Source organism: Botrytis deweyae, assembly GCF_014898535.1.
Source record: "Botrytis deweyae strain B1 chromosome Unknown BDEW_003, whole genome shotgun sequence".
NCBI lineage: Eukaryota > Fungi > Ascomycota > Leotiomycetes > Helotiales > Sclerotiniaceae > Botrytis > Botrytis deweyae.
The window spans coordinates 1106447-1131008 of NW_024066210.1; the positions used below are offsets into that span (position 1 = coordinate 1106447).

Sequence of the window (24562 nt, forward strand, 5' to 3'; positions counted from 1 at the left end):
ACCATGTATTTATTCATATTTTTATATTTTGCTTGATTACATCCAGCCCATGCCATTTGAAGCGGCAGTAAGCATTATTAGGATCGAAGAAGTATCTACAACTCTCCATCGATTGTGAGCAAACCCAGACTTTCTACGAGAAATTTCTGAGCGACTTTATGTCTTCTTAACCAGAACCCAGGGGTATCGTATTCTTGGGCACAACCTAGAATACCATTCCATCATTTATCACTCTTGCCACTCAAACCATTACAAAAGCCCACCCATTGAAGCAAAAAAAACACCCCTCCCCATCTGGTTGATCGAATTCCAAATTATCGAATTCGATTCATCTATGCGGTAGCGGTGGCGACGGGAATTGAAATGGTTTGGTTGGAATAACATCCATCGACGTGGTTTACATCGGCGCAGGCGAGGGTAATGGGGGTATCTGCGGATCTGAGAACTTTTCCTAAATTGCTGTGAGGAATGATGTATTAGCAATTATCTTTGCGAAATGTACATCTCAATTCCCCGGACCCAGCTTGGTAAATTCGGTGGGGAAATTGAGGGAGGGGGAGGGGGCGAGGAATAACGTACTCGGCACCAACGAAACCATGAATCAACTCAATACTGAATTGAGTGAGGGATGTATAATCAGTAAATTGCCAGTAGAAATCATCCATCAAATTTCCGTTGTTGTTGCATGGAACCCATCCGGTAGGGAATTGAGTAGTTTGGGGTGAGCCTAGGAAATCGTCGTTGCAGGCTGTGGAAGTATTGCTGTTGGGGTCGATGAAGGTGACTATTTACTTTTGTTAGTTGGTAATTTCAATGATTTGGTGGCGAATTTTGAATTGGAGTATAGAAACAGTAGGATAAGATGTGCGCAGTTATTGGAGATAACGAATGAAATAAACAAAAGAGTAAACATACAGGAAATGGAATCATCATAAACGACGGATCCATTACTCTTGTCAACAGCAGATCTAGTAACGATGCCCTCAATAATCATGTTCTGGATAGCAGAACTAGAAGCAGGGGCAGCAGCATGGACGGTATTGAGCTTCAAATTGAATTTCTTTTGGGAACCACGGGCAGCAATGCGAGGCTTTTGAACGGAGATAGCTTCTGCTGTGGCCAAAAGACCGACGGCGACACTGAGGAGCTTGAAGAATTGCATTTTGAAGGTTTTGATTGTTTTGATAGGATTGAAGGATCAAGAATTCAAAAAACTTCGATTGTAGATCGAAGTATGGGAAGAGGTAGGTAGGTATTTAAAAAGAATGAATGGATTTTGATGGTTGTAGTTGTGGATGAGAGAAAACAGGATGTTGATCTGGAGACAAGGTGAGGTTGATATATGATGAAATATAAATCGACCACAAGCGAATCGCGGTTGCAAGCAAAGGAATATAAAGTAGGCACCTAAACTAAAGCAAAGCACAAGCACAAGCAAAGGATAAAAATAAAATTGCAGATCCCCTGATCTAATTAGTGAGGCAGGTACAAAGTGAAAATGTCCACTATGGTGCAGTACAATGAAGATCGAATCATATGACAAACGGAATTTGGACGGTGAAAAAGTTGAAGGCTGGAAACTCCTTGTTTTACAAGAATCTCTCGGACCAGACGGTGTGTAGAGGGATAATGGAAATGGAGCAATGAAATAATAGGGGACCAATTTGTTTTGTTTCGTTTCCTTCCTTAAGGTTTGCAGTTCTTTTGTACTACTGCTGCATATACAGATGCATCTGGTGGGAAACACGGAAAGAGGAAAGAGGAAAGAGGAAAGAAACATTATGATCTGCCTGCCTCTGAGATCCTTCCATCACTTTGATCCATGAGTTCTCCATAATTCATCCATCGCCATTCTCCAATGGTAGTTCCGAATTGACCAGAGGCATGAGCCATACGCATTGTTGTCTTAATTGTCCATGGTTATTTCAAAATTTCATGAGTGAAGGATGAAAAACAAAGCGGTTGAGGAAAGGATTCACGTCAAATATCAATTGGTATTCACATATTAGAGTAGCCTTAGCCGCTACCGTCATGGTGTTTTCCCTGGCTCAACCCCTGGCTAGGAGAATGAAAGAGGTCTAGCGAAAGGAGGATGGTCCTTGTGAAGTTGTAATATGCTTAAGTAACTTGCAACTCGACCGCCCGGTACCTGAACAACTTTAATATATGGATCTTGGCATTTGGATCTTAAGATGGAGATCGTCAAGATTGGACGAAGATCAAGGAGCTTTTGAGTGTATTTGAAACGTTGGGCGTTCTGGTAGAACATGGAATGGACTTGCGGGGCAGAGGCAGTAAGTGCTGTCTGTTTTGGTCCTTTCGTGAATCGTATGACATACCTAGGAGGTAGCTTGCCTCCCTAGGAACCTGGTATGTACCGCATGGAGGATTGCTGTGCCTAGGTGTGATTGTTGAGTGAAGAAAAGGGGTTGATGCTTTTCTTTCTCTCGTCAACCATCAAAGCTACCTATGAATTTGCCTCTTGATGTGTTATCTTCGTGATGAGAGATGAGGGCTTTGCGTTTCTGCATTCATGATAGCGAAAGACGCCGAATGAGATGCCGGTAGAGCATGCACTTTGTTCGCTGTACATTAGCACTACGACGCTGAGGCTATGCAAAATAAATAGAAAAAATGCGGAGATCTTAATGCTGTCATCCAAAGGTCTCCAATCAACCAAGATTGGCATAGATCTACCGCAGATTTGAGCCCCCATTCCACCAAACGAAGTAATGAATAACGGGAGCTGACCCTGAAAGGGTCGCGGGGTTTCCTTCATTCCTTGACATTGGCTTTACAAATCTACAAACTCTACGATAGAGTTACAATGACTATTCTCATAGCTTCATTTCTGCTGTCATCCGGATAAGCCAACGTCTTCTCAATTCAATCATGGGAGCAATATTATTGCCGCAGCTGCAGATTAATCTTTCTAATTATCGAACATCAGACGTCCTGAAATCAAGATTTGAGTCTACAGCTCACCGATATTTCCTCCTTTACACAATTATTCGACGAGATGACAATTTATCCGAAAGGCGAGTATATTTTTAGAATGGTCCCTTTGAAAAGTACTTTTGAGTCATCAAATAAGTCATCAGAGGCGTTTGATGAAACGGGTATTGGGACGAAGGAAATTATCAAGGCTGGAATCTTATGATTTATCTTACATGGCGGCGCGCCGGTGATACAGCATATGCCGTTACCGGTGTTGAATGACAGCCCGATATCATTCGTCCGACAGTAGGACATCCACCCACAAGAATACGTATCCGGCCACTGAGCAGAGCTTCAATAGTAGCACCAAATCTTCTCGCTGTATGCACGGTAATTTCATGGGTGAAATGACAATCCGGGGCATCTCGAGCTACATATCCAACCCCCAAATCTCACGAGGGTCCGACTTCCAAGCCTACATAGCTCGGAGAACAGGTATAGATTTCTAGATACATCATTTACTCCTATGCAATAACCCGGGACTTCTCGGCTCAAATGAATTTTGGTTGCATTTTGATCAAATGCCAGCTTGTGGCCAACCGACCATTTTTTACCACGTTATGTATTCATGGAAGAATTCGCCTGAATGAATGCAGGTGTTAGGTCAAGCTTTTCTTCTCGTGCTTCGGAAGAATTTCTAAAAATATCTACAGTACCTTAGGGTTCTCTTAGTTTTCTGTGCCCTTTCGAGAAAGGAAATGTCGCAATTTTTGATTGGGCGTTTTAATTATTGACCATGAATTTTCAATAGTCAAATGCCAAGGGGTTCGAGGGAGAGGTCGATACTAACGTCTGCAGAGCTTCTTAGCATCGCCGTTGATAATACAGAAACAGGTGATAAGACAATTTCATAAGATAAGGTAAAGGAATAATAAGGAGGTACCTACATAGGGTGTACGGTAGACACTGTACAGTCTTTGAGTTCAGTAGGTAATCAATCCTCCAGCGCCTATGATGGTGGATTAGATACCTATGAAATTGGATACATCGCCTAATTATAACATCCACCAGCACCACTAAGACGTCATCAACATCAATATCCTCAATATCATCATTATCTATGATCTACGATATGCTTTGGAGATTAGAATCGTTTACCTTGCCGTTAACACCCAGATTCTTATATCCAACTGATCTCTTCTTCAAGAGGGTTACATATTACTGGTCTAATTATATGCTCTTGATGCTCTGGTCAATTACAATGAGATCCTTCATATTATCCTTCATATCCTTCATAGATAGGTAATTCTTCCGATTAAATCTCGTGGTGATCTTCTGGTCATCTCAAGAAACATCAATAGTTCATCCTACGTTAATCCACTTTCATCCAATACATGAACCACATCCATCTATCTTTTACGTTGGCTTGATGCATCCAGTCTAATACACATGTAAGCTGAGCGTGCCTCTGCATATATACGTACATACATATCGGACATACACACATGCTCGAATGTCAATATCTATATCAATTCCAATAGCAATAGCAATAGCAATAGCAAAATCCAAAATTCTGTTCACCTAGGTAGCCTTTGATGAAAGATGACAAGCAACGAGATGCAATAAACGATGAAATCAAGATGATACCGAGAAATATCAAGGAAATGAACGTTCACTGTCGAGTAAGATGTTACATCGCATAAACCCAGCCTTTTATTCCAACAACGTCGAACCGCCGCAATCCCAATTGATTCGTCCGCCTTCACGCTTTAGAACGGATTCATCCAAAAGTATTTTACTTCGCCCCCTTATCCCCTCGTCCCCTGGTCCCAATGGCTCCAAATTGATCCAAAATTGCTTTACAAAGTTACCCCAGCTGCATCTCTAAACATCAAGTTGACCCGGTTTGTGAGTATCAATGCTATTATTATCTTTTGGGGCTTCACATTGATTCTCTGGGAACACTTCTGTATCATCCTCCACCTGGGCACCATACCAAAAACATATTCCGAATCGTCTTTTCATGCTCAGGTAATCAATCTTGTTTGAACTTTGAAGGCGCTCAGGGTCACTCCTTGACTTTACCGGCAGCTGTCACAAATCTAACTGGCAGATCAAAGAAGTGTGCACTACGATACATACTGACACGCAGAAGGAAATCTGCCCCACCAGCACAGCCAGGCCCGACCCTATTCATTCTTTTGATTTCGTTTGATTGTGTTTCGTGAACATAATACAAATGCCCTTCCCGTTCAAACATAGCAATCGTTCAAAGCAGGCATTGAACGAACCTGCTATAGAAAGAGCGGCGGTCACTCCTTCAGCCTCGCACTCGCAACAATCCTTCTCATCTGGTTCTGGCGAAGGTAGGTCCACAACAATTCAACAACAATCCTCCTCCACCACCACTACAGTTACCACCACACCATCGCAACCCTTTGAACAGCCCTACGAACCTCGCAATCCCGAAGCTGTGTCTCGTGCATCTGCATATCATAATAATCCTGGAGCGTCACCTTCCCGGTCTGTCTCAAATCAATATCAACAACAGCAGATCTATCCACAAGAGCTCGAAGCTTCCCCCGCTTCCCCTTCTCCACCTGGCTCATCCGTCGATGATTTAGTACTTGATACTCAAAGGTTACAAAACCAGGGTCGCAGACATACAGCACATATACAATCACCCGTGGCAGAACCCAAGAAACGTAGTATCTTTGATCGCATGCGAGGCGCAAATTCAAGCCGCTCCACTGAACAAAAGTACCCCCCAATTGCTACCCAGGTCCCGTATAGCAACAACGCTGGTGGACTCGCTCGCAGGTTATCTCGAAGACACGAGGGCCCTCCTGTAATACGAACTAGTCAACAAAGAAATTCGGTAGACCAACATCAAAGAGCAGATTGGCAACCTGCAGCTCAGGCTTCGAGATCCCATCTGCCATCACCTCGAGAAACTCCAGAAGACGACGGGTTGGATCCTTATCTCATCACGAGTCCTGAAGGAAACACACCACAAAGCGCTCAGAGTTCTTTGAACGTGCATGGGCAACGACAACCTCTAAACACAATTCGAGCTGTACAAATCGATTCTGATTCACCCCTCTATTCGGCAGAGTCGCAGAACGATCCCGATCAACAATTTCAGCAATCACCTACTCCAGTTTATTATCAACAATCTCCTGCAGGTGCTAGTCAATACGAGTCGCCCGAGAGTGTTCAGCAATATCATTACGAATTACCCAGTCAGATTCATTCACAGCAACAATTGAATAGTTTCCCAAGTTCCCCCAACAGCCAATACCCTCCGCAGGATTTCACTCCAGACAGCGCCTCTGCACAGCAACTCGATTCCTCTTTGATATATAGGGAAGATCAACGTCCCGGTTCGGTACAATCTAATAATCAATCTCCGACGAGTATTCACCAATCCAACAGGGCAGATTATCCAGAGCGAACAACTTCAATACAAGGGCCGATTCCAGGCTTATCTACAAATCGTCCTCTGTCGCAACACCTTTCCATGGCACCACAGTCCACTACAACACAACAAAATCGACGATCTGCAGACTCAAAACAAACACTACAGACTCAAATGGCACAATCAGATGGGAGGGATCCTCCGGCATACCGCCAACAACAATCAGGCTCTAGTAACAACAACAACAACCAACCACCAGCGACAAGTCCACTCCCTCCTCAAAATCAAGGTCCAAATTACAGAGGAGGCCCTCTACAGCGAGAACAATATAATCCTTCTGGTGGTGGAGACCAAGGACGAAGCACACCACCACCGGCACCTGGAGATAGAGATGTAAATGAGGCATACAAAGAGCTACGTAAGTTCGGTTAAACTCGCAATGATATGGTTCCTTGCTAAATTCCCGCAAGTGCAGAAATATAAAAAGGTCAAGGGGCTGTATTTTGACAAGACAGCATCAGTGGAGCAATTGCAAGGACAGGTCGAACAATTACAGAACACTTTAGCAAATCAACGCCTGTCCCAATCTCGCACATCCCTTGATGATGGTGAGTATCAATCACGCTTCGGACGGTTGGATGGTGCTATTACCAATCTTGCTTTCAACATTCGCAAGGATTGGAGAACGGTACCTGCATGGCTTGCACAATCTGTGAATCGTGATGCGATGTCAATAGGAAAACAAGAGATGACAGCTGTCGGTAGAGCTTGTATCACAAGATTTCTTGTTGATGAAATCTTCAACCGCAGCTTCCATCCAGGCTTGGAGAGTGAGCTTAGCTTGAGTTTGAAAAACATCGAACAAAACATTCGTCTATTCTCTCCTGCTATCAACAATCAAGAAGAATCCGACGCCCTGACGGCGAAGATCGTTCAGTGGAGATTGGCAACTTTAGAGGGGTTGAAGGACCTGCTAAACTCTCCGGAAAGCGAGGAGTACAAGAAACAATTCTCGAAAATGGTCACCAGCAACCTGACGGCCAACTTGATTAACTACCTTCAGGAACCAGTACCGGGTGGGATTGAAGAAGCTGCGACAACCATCGTGGAACAAGCAGTGAGCATTGCAGCAAACATTCCCTTGGAAAGCAGAGATGTTGTAATCATGTATCCGATGCCAAACGATTTGGTCAACCGCCAATACATGAAAATTGAAGCTGGCATTCCTGCATTGGAACATCCAGGCGCAGAAACTAATAGCTTTGATTCAAGTAGTGTGGGAAGTCATGATAAGGATGAGAGCTCGAAAGAGGAGCAAAAGGGACATGGAAAGCTGATGAAGGAAAAGAGTGGAAAGGGCCAGGGCATGCTATCAGCTATGATGGGAAGCGGTGGTAGTGGCGGAGCGGCGGGGAAGAAAATGAGCATTAGTAGCCAAGGTGGACAAGAATCGAGTGAGAAAATCAAGAGTGAAGACGGAGTTCACAAAGTACGCTTTGCTGGATTCATGGGAATTGATATTAGGGGAAGACAAGTGCTGTGTCAGGCTCCGGTCTGGACGATGGGGTAGATGGTGAGATTATATCTTGACTACCTATAATGATTGGACGACTGGATGATCGGATGAATTGGGAGGATGTGTAAGTAGGTAGGACGATATGTTTTAGGGTTGGTTTAGATGACCCTAATTTTGACCATGTCTATGAGATTATGAACATAATACCACTTTGATACCATTAGGGAGTCATAAAATTTCACGTTTTGATTATTGTTCGTCCTTTTGGGGTAGATCATGGGAAAGCAGACAGAATAGTGACATTACTGAGAGTTTCCGTGTACTTTTTGGGAGCATATCTGTATTGGTCGATGAGGTCTCGGTTGAGCCAGACCGGACTCAGCCAAGCCCAATCATCAACCAAGTATTGAAAATAAGTGGCTATATGATGCGCTTACAGACGAAACGCTTAATATGGGAACATATCCGTCCTATAGGAACTTCATCCCAATCTTATTGTGGGTGGCCCCAGTGTTGCGATAATAGACGTGCATCTCAAAAGCTTCAACATACTTACTGGGTACACTAATGAAAGTTGAGAATGGTCATCCACGCACTAAAAGGTAACTAAGACTTCTGTTACGTGGAATATCACGTAGTTACTATATCTAGCAAGCTGTGCGCTCCAGATACCACTTTCAGCGCAAGATAATACCACTGAAAGTGGGGGGAATTCCCTTGTACAACTATAATTATATAAAAGTGCTACGAAAACACTCCTCGACTTTTATGTACTTTCATTCTCCCTCTCTTAATACACAAAAGCTGGCGTAGCTTTTTCTCTGTGCCTTTGCAAGTTGCAAGGAGAATTGTTCATTATTTTGGAACCAGTTGCCCTGACAGTTAGTTACACAGGCTGGGGATTTCCGCGGTCCGTTACACGTCCTTTGGCAGATCTGTTGTAGCTCATCATACGATTATGACAGACCTCAACTATGGACTTTTTATTCTTCTACCGGCTCTCGCTGGTCTGGCAGCACATCTCGGATATTTCATCCATGGCGAACATCACATGCAATCGCTCCAATGGCTGCTCACCACCCTCTTCTCCCCGCTAGTAGTTTTCCTTACGATCCTCAAGTTTGATGTTGCGTCTTCATATGTGACGGCGCTGAAACTCACAACTGTCATTGTCACTTCGTTCTTCGCTTCGTTGACCGGGAGCATCCTTACCTATCGCGTATTTTTCCATCCGCTACGCCATTTTCCAGGACCGTTTGGTGCGAAATGTTCGAAATTGACTCATGTGGCGAGATTGCTCGAGACGAGTGATAATTACCTGCAAGTGCATACTTTACATAAGAAGTATGGGGATGTTGTGAGGTTGGTTTGGTCTTGTTCTGGTTTTTGGGTCATGCTAACTAAGATCTCGTGAAGAATTGGTCCCAATGAACTTTCGATCATCAAACCGGAAGCGGTGAAAGCAATGATTGGACCGGGTTCGAAATGTACGAAGAGTGCTTGGTATGATGGTTCGTATTCTGCTTTCCTGGAATTTCTTTCTCGGGGAAAATACTAATTCTCTGGTTGGGATACAGTTGTAGGACTTCCTCATACGACTATGCATCTAGAACGAGATCGCGTAAAGCATGATAAGAGGAGAAAAGTTTGGGATCGGGGATTTAGTGCAAAGGGTATGGAAGTCTCCAGGGAAATGATCGTTTGAAATTGTCACTTATATGCACGCAGCTCTACGCAACTATGAGGGTCGAGTCACGAGACATGCCGACGATTTGGTTACGCGGATTAGTACTTTTGGAGGGAAGGCAATTAATGCAACGCACTGGTTTAATGCCTATGCCTTTGACGTTATAGGAGATTTGGCATTTGGGAAATCGTTTGATATGTTGAAAACGGGAGAAAAGGTTGTCTGCTTCCCACGTTTATATGCGTGTTCGTTTTGACTAATAGCCACAGCATTTTGCGCTCAAAATTTTACAAGAGGGTATGGAGCCATTAGGGATTCTTACGCCTATTCCTTGGGTCTTCCCCATCCTCATCAAGATTCCGGGTGCAATGGATGGGTTCAACAGATTTGTTAACTACTGTGCTGAGCATATTGATATCCGCCGAGCAGTTAGTGTGCTCTCGTCACTCCCACTTCAAGAAACTCGCTAACAGTTGAGAAATTAGAATGAGCCAAGTGTACCAGATATCATGACGTGGCTCATCGACGCCGAGAAGAACGATCCAGATCCAATCCATAGGGATACCAGGTTTGTAGTTCCAATCCGTTTTTCGATTAGCATAGTGCCACAGTCTAACTATTTGAACCACTCGCAAGATGGCTGCACGGCGACTCACGTCTGGCTATTATAGCAGGTAGCGATACTACATCTGCAACACTCACATATCTTTTCTACCACCTCTGTCTCGAACCGCACCACGTGGCTACATTGAGAGAAGAGCTCGAACCGATATTTACTCCGGGTTCTCCAAGCGAATGTAGAGATATCCAAGATGCGCCGTATCTGAATGCCGTCATTAACGAGACGCTTCGATTACATCCACCCGTTCCCAGTGGATTACTGAGACAAACACCATCTGAAGGTTTGACAATTGACGGAACGTATATCCCGGGTAATGTGGTTATCTCGGCTCCTACGTGGACCATGGGTCGATGTATGTTCTCTCCTTTCTTCCCTCGTACTCTTTTAATCCCAAAATCTAACCACGCCACCCAGTAAAATCCTGCTACCCCTCTCCCCACAGCTTCCTCCCCACCCGCTGGTTCCCCGACCCCGAGAACGCGCAATACCTCCTCGATAAATCGGCATTCACACCTTTCAGCGCGGGAAGCTACTCGTGTATCGGTAAACAACTCGCGTTGATGGAGTTGCGCGCGGTGGTCGCGCGGATGGTGATGCGTTTTGATATGGCGTTTGCGGAGGGAGAAAGGGGAGAGAAATTGCTGGGGAGGGAGTGGGGGGTGGAGGGGAGAGGAGAGGAGATGGGATTGGGAGCGGGATTGGGAGGGGAGCAGGATACGAAGGAGGTTTTTACGTTGGAATTGGGGGAGTTGAGGGTGAGGTTTTGGGAGAGGAAATGAGGAAATGAGGAAATGAGGAAATGGGAGGTTGATTTTAGGGTGAGGATGTAAAGAGTTCAGAAGGTGAAGCGTGGATTGTATGTGTGTGGTTTAGTTGGGCTTGGGGTTTCTATGGTTCTTGGCGGAAGAATTCCTGACGTCATGAATGTATTCTGCTAATGGGACTTGAATGTTGAGATTTCTCACATCGTCTCATCTCCTCGGGGAATGATTTCGCTAGGTAGGTACTCAAGATAAATATTAATTTTCCTTCATATAATCAGTATGCTGATGTATCCGCATCTCAGAGCCTTGAACAATATTCACACATGCATTTAACAAACACGGGTTTATAACTCATATACACACTGCATATTCGCGAGAAAGTATATCAATTGAAATTTTTTAAATTATTAAAATATAAATGTCCTATCCTATCCTATCCCATCCTATTCCAACCCCATCCAAGATCCACACAATATACTATCCTCTCAACCCCAACCCCGACAATAGCGAGCTCAAACAACTCCCAAATCCTCATTGTCTCCTTCCCCTGATTTCTTCCTTCTTCCTTCACGAGAAGTGAGCACGCAGCTATTGTTAGATATATTTTCCCTCCCTTCCTTCATCTTCCCACCCCCCATGTTCCACACAGGAAAAAACAAACAAATAAAACATCAACGAAATCGCCATCAAGCTATTGAGGACCAATCTCTCCTATCAAAAAATTGATAATTATCCACCCAAGAATTTGTATAAAAACAGGAGAAAAGAAAAACATCACTGCTCCTCTCGTACAATCCCTTCTTTCTTTTTATGTAAAGGGAGATTGACGGTCAAGGGAGATGTATTCTCAATGATATTCTTTCCTTCTTCCTTTCTTTCTTTTTTCATCTTGTGTTCTTGAATATTTTTATCTTAATCCAATCCCCCCTCTCCCAAATTCAAAAGGATAAACCGAGAAGAAAAATACTAGAAAAAAAAAAGATACTGCCCCTCTCGCAAACTCCATTCCTTTTGGTGGAAAGAGAGTTGCGGTCTATGGAGATGTATTCTCAATGTCTTTTCTCTTCTTTGTTTAATTTTCTTTTCATGAGAAGTGCGAGCTTTCTTTCGAACGGGTAGGTGTATAGGGAGGGGAGGAACAGAATACAAAATGTATAGTGGTTGATCAGAGATTTGCTGCGAGTCGTCACTCGATGGATATCGTATTTGGTGTTTTTGCTATTTTTTGGCCCTGGAGTCGAGTTTGGTTTTCCGTGGGCGTAAGTGGGCCTCAAGAGTGGCAAGTGGCGGAGGTGTTGATTGTGTGGAGGTGGATATATGATGTTGGCGAGATAAACATTCTTTGTCATGAGTTGATCGGAGAGGCGATATTGTATCGACATCCGAAGTTGTTGAAGGGGAATAAAAATAAAGTCAAAAGAATAAAATGTGGTAATGACTGTGTTATATCCCGATCCGGATTCGAGATATATAACAAATAAAATCGAGTGATGTTGTGAGGTATTGATTCGACACAAATCTTGAGCAGTTCCACTTGTCCATCCTCACACACAAATTGAGTGGTATGCATCCTTTCCTTTGCCGAGATCAGATCATGATGTATGATCTTGAAGGCTCATGTTTATAATGCTGTCTCTGTGCGACGCAATGTAGGTGGTTTGAAGGTGCATGGAGCTAGTTCCCCCATTTCGACATTTCGAATTTGTCTCCGACGTCTTGATGTGGAGGTGATTGTATGAAAAGCCATCATACAACATAACGCCTGTGGAGGAGGAAAATGCGTAAGCACTCATCCATATGGTGTGCCCTATATTGACGATCCAAACTCCATAGCCAAAGAAACCCGAGGTTCTGTTGATCGAGGAACCGAGACACGATAGAAATGAGGTGACTTTAAGATAATACTCTTACTAGGGATCCAAGTAATCGACCTCTCCATCAAAAAGTCTCATCACCACATCCAGCATAGCAGGACAAAGATCAATATCACAACTCACATCCTCGTCATCTTCGTCACCACCAAAAAGTCGACGTTGCATTTTCCCCAATTCTTCCTCCTCCATTCCCTTCGCTTCCCTCATCATGGTTTGTCTCTCCATCTCCAATTGTCGCATATTTTGCTTGACAGCTAGATTTTCTAGCTCAGCAGCTTGTCTGGCTTTCCATCTCATCCAACTTTGATCAAAGCTTTGTCTTAGTATTGGAGAGGGTCCAGTACCGGATCTATGGTTCGGAATATAAAAGTCGGAGTCTCGAGCTTCGAGAATGCCTTCGTTGAGATCGGTGGCGAGGGCAGATTTGCGGGAGATGGTACGACGGGCGCGTGAACCTGGTCTTTCGCGACGTCGGTTTTGTCGATGATGTATCGGAGGGGAGGAGTCTGAAGTATGAGGGAGGGGAGGGGAGGAGGAAGAGGAGGATAAATTTGTAGTGACCATTGTGAATATAGAAGTGTTACTTTGGGGTTGAGTGGAGATTTAGAGTATCAAAGTTTTGATATGTAGATGCGATGCAAAGGTAACAACGATATCCCGAGAGCGAAAGGTAGAGTAGAGTAGAGTAGAGTAGATAAAAACCCCCAAGGATAAACAGAGCACCGGAGATCGAATTAACGATAAAAAAGCAAAAAGATGGAATGAAAGAGGAAGATATTCTACTTATATCCTCTTTCTCGATATTTCCTTAGAGTCACAACACTAATAGAAAGTAATAGTCACCACTCGATGACTCGAATACATCTTTCTTTTCTATATGTCACCATATCATGTGCTTATGCCCGAATATTTGTTTACACACCACAATTCCAATTTGATCCGTTGTTCGGAGTCGTTAATTCATTCATTCCAAATCACTTCCCGGGAGATAGGTAAGTGACTCACAATCGGCCGGCGTGGCAGTGTCATCCATCATAAACAAGGATCCCTTGGTGGTTTCAACCAAGGTGGCATCCGAGAATGAGGAAAAAGATCTGAAGCATGTGTTGGAGATCTACCTTGATTGGTTTATTTGGTATATCAAATACCTGTGTTAAGAATTTGTTTGTTTTGTTGCATATCTGAAGTATGGTCCCGTTAATGTTTGTGTTGTGGTTGAAGGAAGCCCTGCCCTGCCCTGCCTCCTGCTTGAATTTTTGGTTGATGGTGGTGTGGCTGGGGTGAGAGTGGCGAAGTTCTTAGCGTGACGCATCGAAGAAAATGGGAGAAACCCGATGCGAAAAGAATAATTTCCATCTTCAACGTTCAACAGCCTCCAGAATGTTTCAACCTCGCCTCATTCGTACATCTTTACCAAATATCGATGGGAATCCCGATATACTGGACGACCCCAGTCTAGGCCGAAGATCAGGTCGCAACTACGACGGAGTATCGAGAATTACGCACGTGTATCCTATACGAGTACGAATACCGAAATGTGGACATGTTTCTAGGCAGGATGGAGTATCGTCAGTGTGTTGAAGGCAGACAACGCGGATTTAGGTATTTAACGGAGGAAAAATGTCCAGAAATGATAAGTGTTGATTCGGACGCTTGATTCCATTCCCACTCATTCAATAGAGGTGTAAGTGAAGTTACCTGAAGTGTGACTCAATCTCCATTTCTCTCCAGGCAAGATGTACGAATACTATGGAGATTAATAAGGACATAAGACAGAAACCTATAAACAAGATTGAGTAATCAATTTATCATGTGTTGATTATAGTTATATTCATCCGAAGATATGAGACAAGCTTAGGCAGGTTATATGACATAGGTACCTACCTAGTAGTCATTGCGAAAATACATAGGCCAGACAAAATGTTGCTGAAAAATAAAACCAAATCATTAAGCGATGATACAACTTCTTTCTATATAATAGACTAGATGATCGTAGGTAGCATGAATAGTAGTCATCCAAACCTCGACTCATTTTCAAGGGACAAGTTCCCGAATCATCTAGACCACGTCATCCCTTAAACTCTCTCTGGGACTTTCACCACGTATCAGAAATATCTACTGCGAGGATTACCTTCCACGGACTAGACATATATTTGGTTCTAGGCTCACCGTGGTTTACAAGTCTTGTGGGAATGTAAGTTCTTGGCTGGTTCATATGTAAAGATCTGAAGGGTTTGCTCCTGTCATCGTAAAGTCTCAATATGCGACAAGATGGAGTACCTTTCGAGTTTCAAGTAAAGAAGCAGTTTTACGGCTATCTACCTGGAAAATTTTGGCGGGAGTACCTAGTGGTGGTATATTTATTCGTACACATGATATCGCGTGGATAGGTAGCTTTACCTAGCTGGTCGAAGATATAAATGATACCCCCAGAATGGGATGAAACTCAGTAGTGTAGAAGTACCTCATACGTAGTATATTAATGTGTTAGAACTCTTGTTATTCATCACTCACCACAAGGTTAACTTGCCATTCAAGATGGGTGATCAATCCACACCCGAAGCCCGGGTGTTCGGCATACGTTGCTGTCTGTAACCTCCAGCCTTTCACCCACTCAGCCGATACACCTTACCAAACAAGCGCCGTCTATAAGGAAACGTCAGTATTACTAATGCCCAAAGATAACAATGTAGAGAAGTGCCCAACCTCCAGAGTTACAGAGATCGTCACCAGCTGAATGCAACATTGTGCTTTGGAGTTATTATTGGCACGGGTCAATGCAAGTATCCTTGCCGCACCTACTCTTTTCAGCCGCGTGCTTGCAAGCGCGTGGGGTGTTCGCAATCTCATAAACAAGAAATCCCCATCGCCAACTCATCGTGAAAAGAATGTCTGAGTGAAGTAAATTCTGGCGATATGTTTTTAGCCTCCTCCTTTCTACGGTGTCGACCAGTACCTTTCAGAAGTCAGGCTGCCAATAGTTTCATCGCTCCTCGCCTTTTCAGAACGTCTATCAATAGATCTTTTCGACAAACGAACATCAAGTACGCTTCTCCATCTCCATCTCCATCTCCGCCACGATGGAAGGGCCTCGCTGCAAAGCTATTCTCTCTTAAGATTATCACTGCGCCACTTGATATTGTCGCCCTTACAATAGAAAAATCATTCGTATCTCGATGGCGACTCATAAGATTCGCTGCAAAACTTTTCATTTATGGGTTCGTTTGTACTTCGATTTACAAAGGTATCTATGAGGTACCGAAGCTGCTTAGATCTCTTCCACAACGGGAAGCTGGCCTCGGAACGGCTCTACTCTGTGTTCCTGTTGTTATTTGGTATTTTGTAGGCTCTTCCGCAATATGGAAAGTGCGTGAATCTCTGTCGCCATGGACAAGACTCGCTGCACGTTTCTTCATCTATGTATCTCTTCCTATTTCAATTTCTACAGTATTCGATGTGGGAAGGGAAATTCTTTCTTCATATCCAAAAAGCCCACCACGCCTCAGGAAAAGCCTAGACGACCCTTTATCATATCAACACGACGTTCTGCCACAAGGTTATATTCGATTGATCTCTGTCAAGCCTGGGAAACCCGAAGACCCGATTGAGTTGCATATGAACAGTATTAGATTTCGCCCACTCGACCATACGAATTGGATTCCTGCAAAGTATGTCCCCCGATATGAGGCGTTGTCATATACCTGGGATGAAGACGAAAAGAAAGATAAGATGTATGTGATCTCTTACAACTTAGTTCCATCATAAGCGATCTCAACAATATATATCTCGAGTTAGTAGTCGTCGAGCCTCGCATCAGAACAAAATTGAAAAATGTCTGGCAAGTGCTAAGACAATTGAGTTTTTTTTAGAAGACAAGTTTGGCTAATATCTATCACAGACCAGTGATCTTAAATGGCAAACCCTTCGATATAACATCTAACCTCCATTCTGCGCTTCTTGCCATTCGACGTGGCGATAATTTCTCGCCATTCTGGATAGACGCAATCTGTATTGATCAAAACGACAATGCCGAAAAAGAGCAACAGCTGAGAATTATGCATCAAATTTATAAAAACGCCACCAATGTGCGCGTCTGGCTCGGGAGTGACGATCAATCTGTTGATATACCTGCTGGGTTGGCACTTATATCTCACTGTCTTACAGAGTTTGAACAAGTGCGCGGGCGGAAGAATTCAAAGCTTGAGAGCGACTGGGATATTTTGCATTCCACTTCGTGGACTGCGGTCGAATGGCGACTTTATTATAGGATACTTAGCGAATTCATCTCTGGAACGGAAACGAATTTGAATGTGGAAACAATAGCACGACAATATCTCAAGGAAGACGAGAAGGACTTTGTCGTACAGAAGATTGACTGGCACACTGGGCCTGAACATAGTTCCGGTTGGAAAGCAATCAGAAAAATACTTAATCATTCCTATTTCACCAGATCTTGGATAATACAGGAATTGGTACTCTCTTCCAACCGATCAATATTTGTAGGCGATTACGACATAACCGATATCCTTCGCTTTGCTCAACTACTCTATGCAACTCCTGAAATCCAGAGAGAGCTTCCCTCTGAATGTCGTATCGAGCCGGAGGTTACATGGCGAATCCACCAGCTGATCGTGAGTATTATAGAATACAAATACCTTGGAGCCTTAGATCTTGCAAAGCTTTTAGCGACCTTTAGGGGGAAAGGTTCCAAAATGCCAGAGGATCAGATATACAGTCTATTAGGATTGACAGCAGAGAAAAATACTAGCTATAATGGGCATCGCCTTGTACGATTTCCAGAGATCGATTACAGACAATCGATCCAGAAGCTGTGCACTGACACGACAAAATACATATTGGCGCAGAATAATAGCTTGGACGTTCTCCGAATGGTTAACACACATGCGAAGCCGATGAATGAAGAACAATGGCCGTCATGGGTGCCAAATTTCGCGTCACCCCTACCTGGATTAGGAGAGGCGAAAAGTTCCTATTGGAGGTTACCACCAGGAGATGCATCGCGTACAAGGTTACCTAGGCAGAAGAGGGCCATTCATACTGAGAATGATAGGTTGCTGATTTATGGGCATGTGCTTAGCGAAATCAGAAAGCCGATCAGAGTAGTAGAGAACAATGGGCGGCGCAACAAAGAGCTAGAACATGAGAAGCGACCAATAGGTGAGAGACAACTCCCACTTTTTGAGATGGAATTTCTACCAATGAGCGTTTGGGAAGACAGTGAAGAGCGCGAGGTACATGGGACAATTGATGTCAAAAAGGGGGATTTGGTGGTTATGGTTGCGCGTTCGCAGAGTCCGTTGATTTTGAGGAGGCTGAAAGACGCACAGAGGGGTAAAAAAGGGAAAGAGTGTGAATGGCCTGAGTACAATATAGTCGGGACGGCCTATATACCGGAACTCGATCTTGTTAAATTTGACCATCTTGCGCAGAAGATAAAGTGGGATTTCCAGAAGATGGCTATAGTCTAAGATATACCCTTAAGTGTACGTAGTATACAAGGTATATAGCACTACTATATAAGGAGACACTATTTGATACTTGGAAACGGCGTCAGTATTTTACTTTCGCGTCAATCGTTGCGGTCGTCGTATGTTGCTAGGAATGGCTTAATTGAACAGAAAGACATTCTGAGAGATTTAAGCTCATGAAACTTTTCATCGCCTATTCTCTCCTCGCACTTTGTTCGAAATCTGTACTTCACAACACTAACTTTGGCTTCAACTCGCTCGAATCAATGCATACTTCTTTGATAGGACGTTTTCAACCACTCAGTCCATCCATGTACGGTCATTACATCCAAATTTCATGTCTTTTAATCCTCTTTCTATTTGGATCCAATGATAGTGTAACTATCGTACTCTCTCATTCGATACACCAAATACGTCATCCAGCTCATCTGTTGCCCCCAGCAACGCTCTAACCCACTTGTTTCGTTTCGCGTGGTAACGTCCCACAAGAAGCGACAGAGAGAAAGAAAAAAAACCTGACGAACCACAAAAGCGGGTTTGGTGAGACCAGTGCTGGGGGGGAGTGTTTTGGACCTCTTGAAATTTAAAGAATGATAATGATGCTGGCGCCAGGAAAAATAGATGATCATGGATGATGAATGATAGATGATTGGTAATGGTGGACAGACAGAAACCGAAAGAAGAGGATAAATTAGACAATTTTATCATCCTAGTGAGCGGACCGTCCCTTGTTTACCTAGACATATGCCGTGTGATATGGTGAGACTGTGACATGATGGGTTGGACCGCATAGAGGGTCTCAACGGTATAAGTGCAGATGAAGAAGTTAATGTCGATTGGATTGGAATGATTGGATGAAATGAAATCATTGGATGGATTGAATTGGTATTGGCGCTGGTTTGCTTCAATAGTTTGGTTTTTGATTGAACGGAGATACATACCCGGTATTATTAGTCCGTCGTATCAACTTGTATGGTGGGGTATAAGTACCTAGTAGGACGAAAGCAAAGTTACTCGTACGAGAGATTTATTGGACGGATGAATGCTTCTTGGGGAGGGAAACGTGGTCGTCGTGCTGTTGTTTATTTGGTAAAGGAAGGTGGAGATGATAATGAAGATTCTCGAGTGATATTGCTGAACCATTCAATCACTTCGCACATGAGATGGGTAGAGATACCAGGTAGATAGGTCAGGTAGGTAGGTACCTAGGTAAATAGAGATCAGAATACCTAGTACAATAGTAAAGTGTACTGCAGACCTAGCCAGTGTGAACCAACAATTGATGATGATTTCGTCTCTAGGAGATTTGGCTTGAATGTCCTCATGGTGATTGGATTGATGTTGAGACTATTGATATGATCCACGCCATGATTGGTCTTGAAGAAGTAAACAAGGAATATCCTATTTTTTGAAGCGTGTTTTTGGTGTGTTTTTGAGTGAAGGATGGGATGGAAGAAGGTTCTGTGTAGAAACTTTCTATGGCAATATCAATCAATATCAATCAATATCAACATCAACATCAACATCACAATCAAACTTGACATCAAATTGTAAGACTACACGCAAAACAATCATTATTCAATTATTCATTAATCTAATTGATCCTTCCTTATCATTTCTCCCTCTCAGACTCGAGAACTTATCGCGGTGCATTCGCCTATAGTAAGTACCACCGACCCATCCACCCTCCACCCTCCACCCTCCCTCCACCTCAGAAACCCTGGCCTGGTCCCTGGTGAAAAGTATCATTTTGACACACGGGAACTTTATTTTTTTGGACTTTTCTGTCCTGAAGCCTTCACGAATTACGACCCTTCATCTTTGATTGATCCCATACAACTTTTAAAATTAACCACACCTCCCTGGTGAACTCTTTTTCTTATTTGCTTCGGTGGGAATAGTTCGGATCATACAGATACAGACAGAGTGCGACAAGAGGGTGAGATTAAGGAGATAATTTATTATTCAATTTGCAAATATTGCCCATTCATTATCGGCGCAAGTTTATCCCGCTTGGAACTTTGGATGGATGTATCTTAGTAAAGTGTCGAATGATTATTGCTAGCAAAGTACTCTTTCCCCCGTTGGTCAACTCTGGAGGGTTTGTTCATTTGCGCAAATCCTGCTTGAAAAAGGAAATCTTTGGAAGCTGATGTCTTGCTTTACACTACAGTTATCCATGGCTTAATGACGATACTTTCATCCTTTCGAGAGACCCTCTGCGAATTCGATAATAGCGATTCACAATCAAAACGCACGATTTTTAATCACCTGTACATATCGCTCTTCACACAATAATTCACATCAAATACAATGGCTGATGGACCACCACCACCACCCCCTCCCCCTCATGGCACTCCGCCAAAATCATCCGGTCTACCGCCAGGGAATTATGACATTTTTATCATTCCACCACATGCGTCAGGTTCAGGATTTCTCTACTTGCCCTCACTGCAACCAAATGTTAATAGTTTCGTAGCGGGGTTTGCTTCAGCTCTTGTGCTTGTCGCACTAACTTTCATATTAAAACCACTCATGGATTCCATGAAAGGAGGTGGAGGGCCAGCAACCTTGATTTTGATGGTTGCAATTGGGTTGGGAGCTTGGGCACTAGGGCGGATGCAATCGAACGGTGAGACCAGGCCCGGACCAAGTCAAGGATCGGGTGCACCTCCGCATGGTGGATCATCTTCAGGTGCCAATAATAACACATATTCCAATGGATCAGCTTCAACTGGTGGGCCACGAACTTCAGGAACTGGATTTTCACCTGGATCCACATCAGAGGGGGCTGGGGGACCTCCACCTAATCCGCAGGCCGGATCTGGCGCAAGAAAAAGATCAAGTGAAGGTTGGGAACAAACTCCTCCTCCTTCGCCTGATGCCGGTCCAGAGATGCCGGGCGCAACACCAAGGTACAGTCCTGGCACAACCCCTGGCGCAAACGATGACACTCGATCGAAAGAAAATGCCTCGAGGACGGCGTGGGAAGAGGCTCGAGAGAGGACTAGAAGGAAGGAAGAGGAGAGAAAGAAGGTAGAGGCCGAGAAGAAGCGAAAGGAAGATTTGGAAAAGAGATTGAGAGAGTTGCGAGCAAAAGAAGCTCTGGAACGAGCTACCCGCGAGAAAAAACAGAGGGCCGAACGCGAAGCTAGGGAGCAAAAGGAAAGAGAGGAACGAGAAGCAAGGGAGCGAAAGGAGAGAGAGGAACGGGAAGCCAAGGAACGAAGAGATAGGGAAGAGCTGGAGGCTCGGGAGAAGAGAGAACGAGCAGCCCGAGAGAAGGAAAGAGGGGAACGCGAAAGGTTGGCGAAGTTGGAGAGGGAGGATCAACAGGCTCGAGAGAGAAAGGCAAAGGCGGACCGCGAAATTCGAGAACGAATAAAGGCAGAAACAGAGCGAATCAAGGCAGAAGCAGAGGCTAAAGCAAGAGCGGACTACGATAGAAGACTTAGAGAGGAAATAGCTAGGAGGGAGGCTCTAAGGAAAGAAGAGGAAGCCAGGAGGGAGGTTTTAAGGAAGGAAGAGGAAGCAATTAAGAAAGAGCAAGAAAAATTACGACTAGAAGCTATTGCTAGAGTAGAAGCCGACAAGAAAGCCAGAGCAGACAAGGAAAAAGCAGACGCGGAGGCAAAAGCAAAGGCGGAAAAGGCAAGAGCTGCTGCGAAAGCATGGGCAGATGCTAAAGCCGCAGCGGCAGCAAAACGTGAGGCCAAAGCCAAAGAAGAGCGCGAGAAGGAAGTAGCGGCGCAAATACGTGAGGTCAAACTTAAGGAGGAACGCGAGAAAGCAGCCGAAATAGCAGCTCAAATGAGGGAACTCAAACTCAAGGAAGAGCGTGAAAGGGCAGCCGAAATAGCAGCTCAAATGAGGGAACTCAAGCTCAAGGAAGAGCGTGAAAGGGCAGCCGAAGTAGAAGCGCAAATAAGAGAAGTCAAACTCCAAGAAGAACGTGAAAGGGCAGCCCTAGCCGCACTCGCAGCGGAACGGAGAAAACCGAATACGTATTCGAATGCTGGAGTGGGGGAGAGAATAAGCCCTTGGCCAAATGGAAAACCGCCCACAACAACTCCCGCTCCCCCCACTACCAGCTCTATACCCCGACCTCAAGCACAATCCACCGCATTCAAGAAACCCCCGGTCTCAACTGCAAGAACGTATGCAGGTACCGACAAGGATGCCCAGTCCCACTCACCTTATGCACAAACGCCAAGACCAGCCCGAAAAAAGTCACTCAGTTCCTTGTATTCCGAATCCTCATACGCGGCCTCACAATCGACGAGTAGAACCACCCCACCTCCTTCCACACGAGCAGCATATAGCACCAAGGATCCGGATAAAATTGTTATCAAAGGTGTATTCGCATTCAATAATGCATTCCACAAAACTCCTACATCTCAACTTCTATCTGGTGTCGGTTCTGTTACCGACGGACTAATATTAAGAATCACAACAGAGGGTCTCTTCATTGATGACGATGTACGAGGTGTCGCTCAACGAGAGTGGGATGTCAAAGCATGGACAATGAAACTCGTAGAGGTATGGTGCCCATCTTTCAGACAAGCATCGCGTGTTCCTCCCGCTACCACTGCTCACAAAAATCCCGTTCGACGCCTTTGGGGTCTCGATAAAGAATTAGCAGCAAGTGAAGAAGAAAAAGACGCTCTTCTAGTTAGTATGCTGCAACTCTGCCGGGATAATTGTCGCGCGCGTGCCATTTCTAATTCTTCCACTGCGCATTCTGCTAGTGGTTCTGTCTATTCTGCCAGTTCTTATGCTTCATCTGATACTAGATCGTCTGTCTCATCTGATTATGCTGATTCCATTGGGTCGTCTAATTCTCCTTATGGCGAGAAATCAAAGAGAACCACTAACCATAATGCGCAGACTGGTGAGAATAAAACAGCTGGTCTGCATATTTTGAGGGCGAGCATTAGGGACCAAGAAGGCAAAAAGTATGTCTTTGTGGTTCAAGAAAGTGAGGCTTGGAAGGTAGCATTAGGGTTACAGAGATTGAGGAGGGGAACCCAAGTGAGAAGTTTAGGTGTTAGTGGCATGAGCCCTAATGATGCAAAAGCTACACTGGATAACTTGGGATGGTTTTGAGGGTCGAGGGCGATGGGAAAGTATCAAATTCCTGGAATACGCCATGGAATGTGGAGTTTGGAACGCGAAATTGCATCCCTCGGTAGAAGAGGAAAGGGATGCGAGTAAGAGGAAAATCATGAGTCCCGAAAGTCAAGTCTAGCATTTACAACACGACAGAAGCATCAGCGATGGAGTTTTTATTTTTGTTTTTATTTTGTTTTGTTTTTGAAGTCTCTGTTCTTGATACTGCAGTATTTCCACTCATCTAAAGGAGTTTATGTGTTTGTTTGCGTACGGGAGACGTCGAGTTTTAGTCGGAACTTTCTTGTGGGAATTTAGAATGGAATTGGGTATCAGTACCTCTTCAATTTTTGTGAGGTGTTTGGTTAGAGAGCGTATTGTATGTATCTTGAATACCCGGTTCTGTACTAAAGTTTGAGGTTTGGAGTATGTTTGTTGTGGAATGCTTGATAATGGGGGTGGAGGGTGAGGGGAGTCAGGGACAGATAGTGATGATAGTGGTGGGATACCTAGGTAGTGATGTAATTGATGGAATAAATAAATCTTTGAACATCTTTTTTTTTTGGCTTGCTTGGTGATTGTCGTGAGATGTGAGGTTGATTTATTTTGTATTTATTGGATATTGAGGACAGGACATCTCATCAATTGAGATGATCAAGTGAACCCGTGGACATATCTCATTCGAATTAGCATGTTGAAAGAAACCTTTCCATCGGATGTAGAAAAAAGATATAACAAATTGATATCTGTATTTGATAGCATGGTGTATAAGTACGCTCTAGTCATTACCTATCTAGTTATGATACGGGGAGATGGACTAGTGGGGTATGTATATCCACGGGGATGTACATCAACAGCATCATCAAGTTGTACGAAACTCTACTCAAGATCCATATCTACACGCACGATTATATACTCTAAGCTATTCACCACATCCGTTTTAATTTATCTGAATATACCTAGGTAGGTAGGTTGGTAGGTATGTCACATCGTATTACCTCAGCTCATATTATATTATGTTGTATCATATCGCGTCTCCTAACTCATATATAGATACTTCACAATCTATCAAAGTACCTACCTGGGTAGGTAGGCATTCAGCAGTCTTCGCTTATATATAAGCTAACGACTCTCTGCTCAGGTAGA

The 24562-nt window shown here is 44.0% G+C and overlaps 6 protein-coding genes across 6 annotated transcripts; 4 read left to right on the forward strand and 2 right to left on the reverse strand.

The window, feature by feature from the left end:
* Positions 1–332: 332 nt before the first annotated feature.
* Positions 333–1162, reverse strand: EAE98_001715 (uncharacterized protein; the record flags this gene model as incomplete). The annotated part of the gene is made up of 3 exons (XM_038949334.1): positions 333–459; positions 580–784; positions 916–1162. The coding sequence occupies 3 exons, from the start codon at positions 1160–1162 to the stop codon at positions 333–335; spliced, it is 579 nt and encodes a 192-aa protein (XP_038814319.1).
* Positions 1163–5176: 4014 nt separating this feature from the next.
* On the forward strand, positions 5177–7925 carry EAE98_001716 (uncharacterized protein; the record flags this gene model as incomplete). Its single annotated transcript, XM_038949335.1, has 2 exons — positions 5177–6773; positions 6826–7925. 2 exons carry the CDS (start codon positions 5177–5179, stop codon positions 7923–7925), a joined length of 2697 nt encoding a protein of 898 aa, XP_038814320.1.
* Positions 7926–8829: 904 nt separating this feature from the next.
* EAE98_001717 (uncharacterized protein) lies at positions 8830–10959 on the forward strand (the record flags this gene model as incomplete). Its single annotated transcript, XM_038949336.1, has 8 exons — positions 8830–9233; positions 9288–9382; positions 9449–9544; positions 9600–9775; positions 9828–9986; positions 10044–10126; positions 10195–10532; positions 10595–10959. The coding sequence occupies 8 exons, from the start codon at positions 8830–8832 to the stop codon at positions 10957–10959; spliced, it is 1716 nt and encodes a 571-aa protein (XP_038814321.1).
* Positions 10960–12854: 1895 nt separating this feature from the next.
* Positions 12855–13382, reverse strand: EAE98_001718 (uncharacterized protein; the record flags this gene model as incomplete). The annotated part of the gene is made up of 1 exon (XM_038949337.1): positions 12855–13382. The coding sequence occupies one exon, from the start codon at positions 13380–13382 to the stop codon at positions 12855–12857; it is 528 nt and encodes a 175-aa protein (XP_038814322.1).
* Positions 13383–15734: 2352 nt separating this feature from the next.
* Positions 15735–18307, forward strand: EAE98_001719 (uncharacterized protein; the record flags this gene model as incomplete). Its single annotated transcript, XM_038949338.1, has 2 exons — positions 15735–16549; positions 16717–18307. 2 exons carry the CDS (start codon positions 15735–15737, stop codon positions 18305–18307), a joined length of 2406 nt encoding a protein of 801 aa, XP_038814323.1.
* Positions 18308–20620: 2313 nt separating this feature from the next.
* Positions 20621–23413, forward strand: EAE98_001720 (uncharacterized protein; the record flags this gene model as incomplete). The annotated part of the gene is made up of 1 exon (XM_038949339.1): positions 20621–23413. One exon carries the CDS (start codon positions 20621–20623, stop codon positions 23411–23413), a length of 2793 nt encoding a protein of 930 aa, XP_038814324.1.
* Between the last annotated feature and the right edge of the window lie 1149 nt (positions 23414–24562).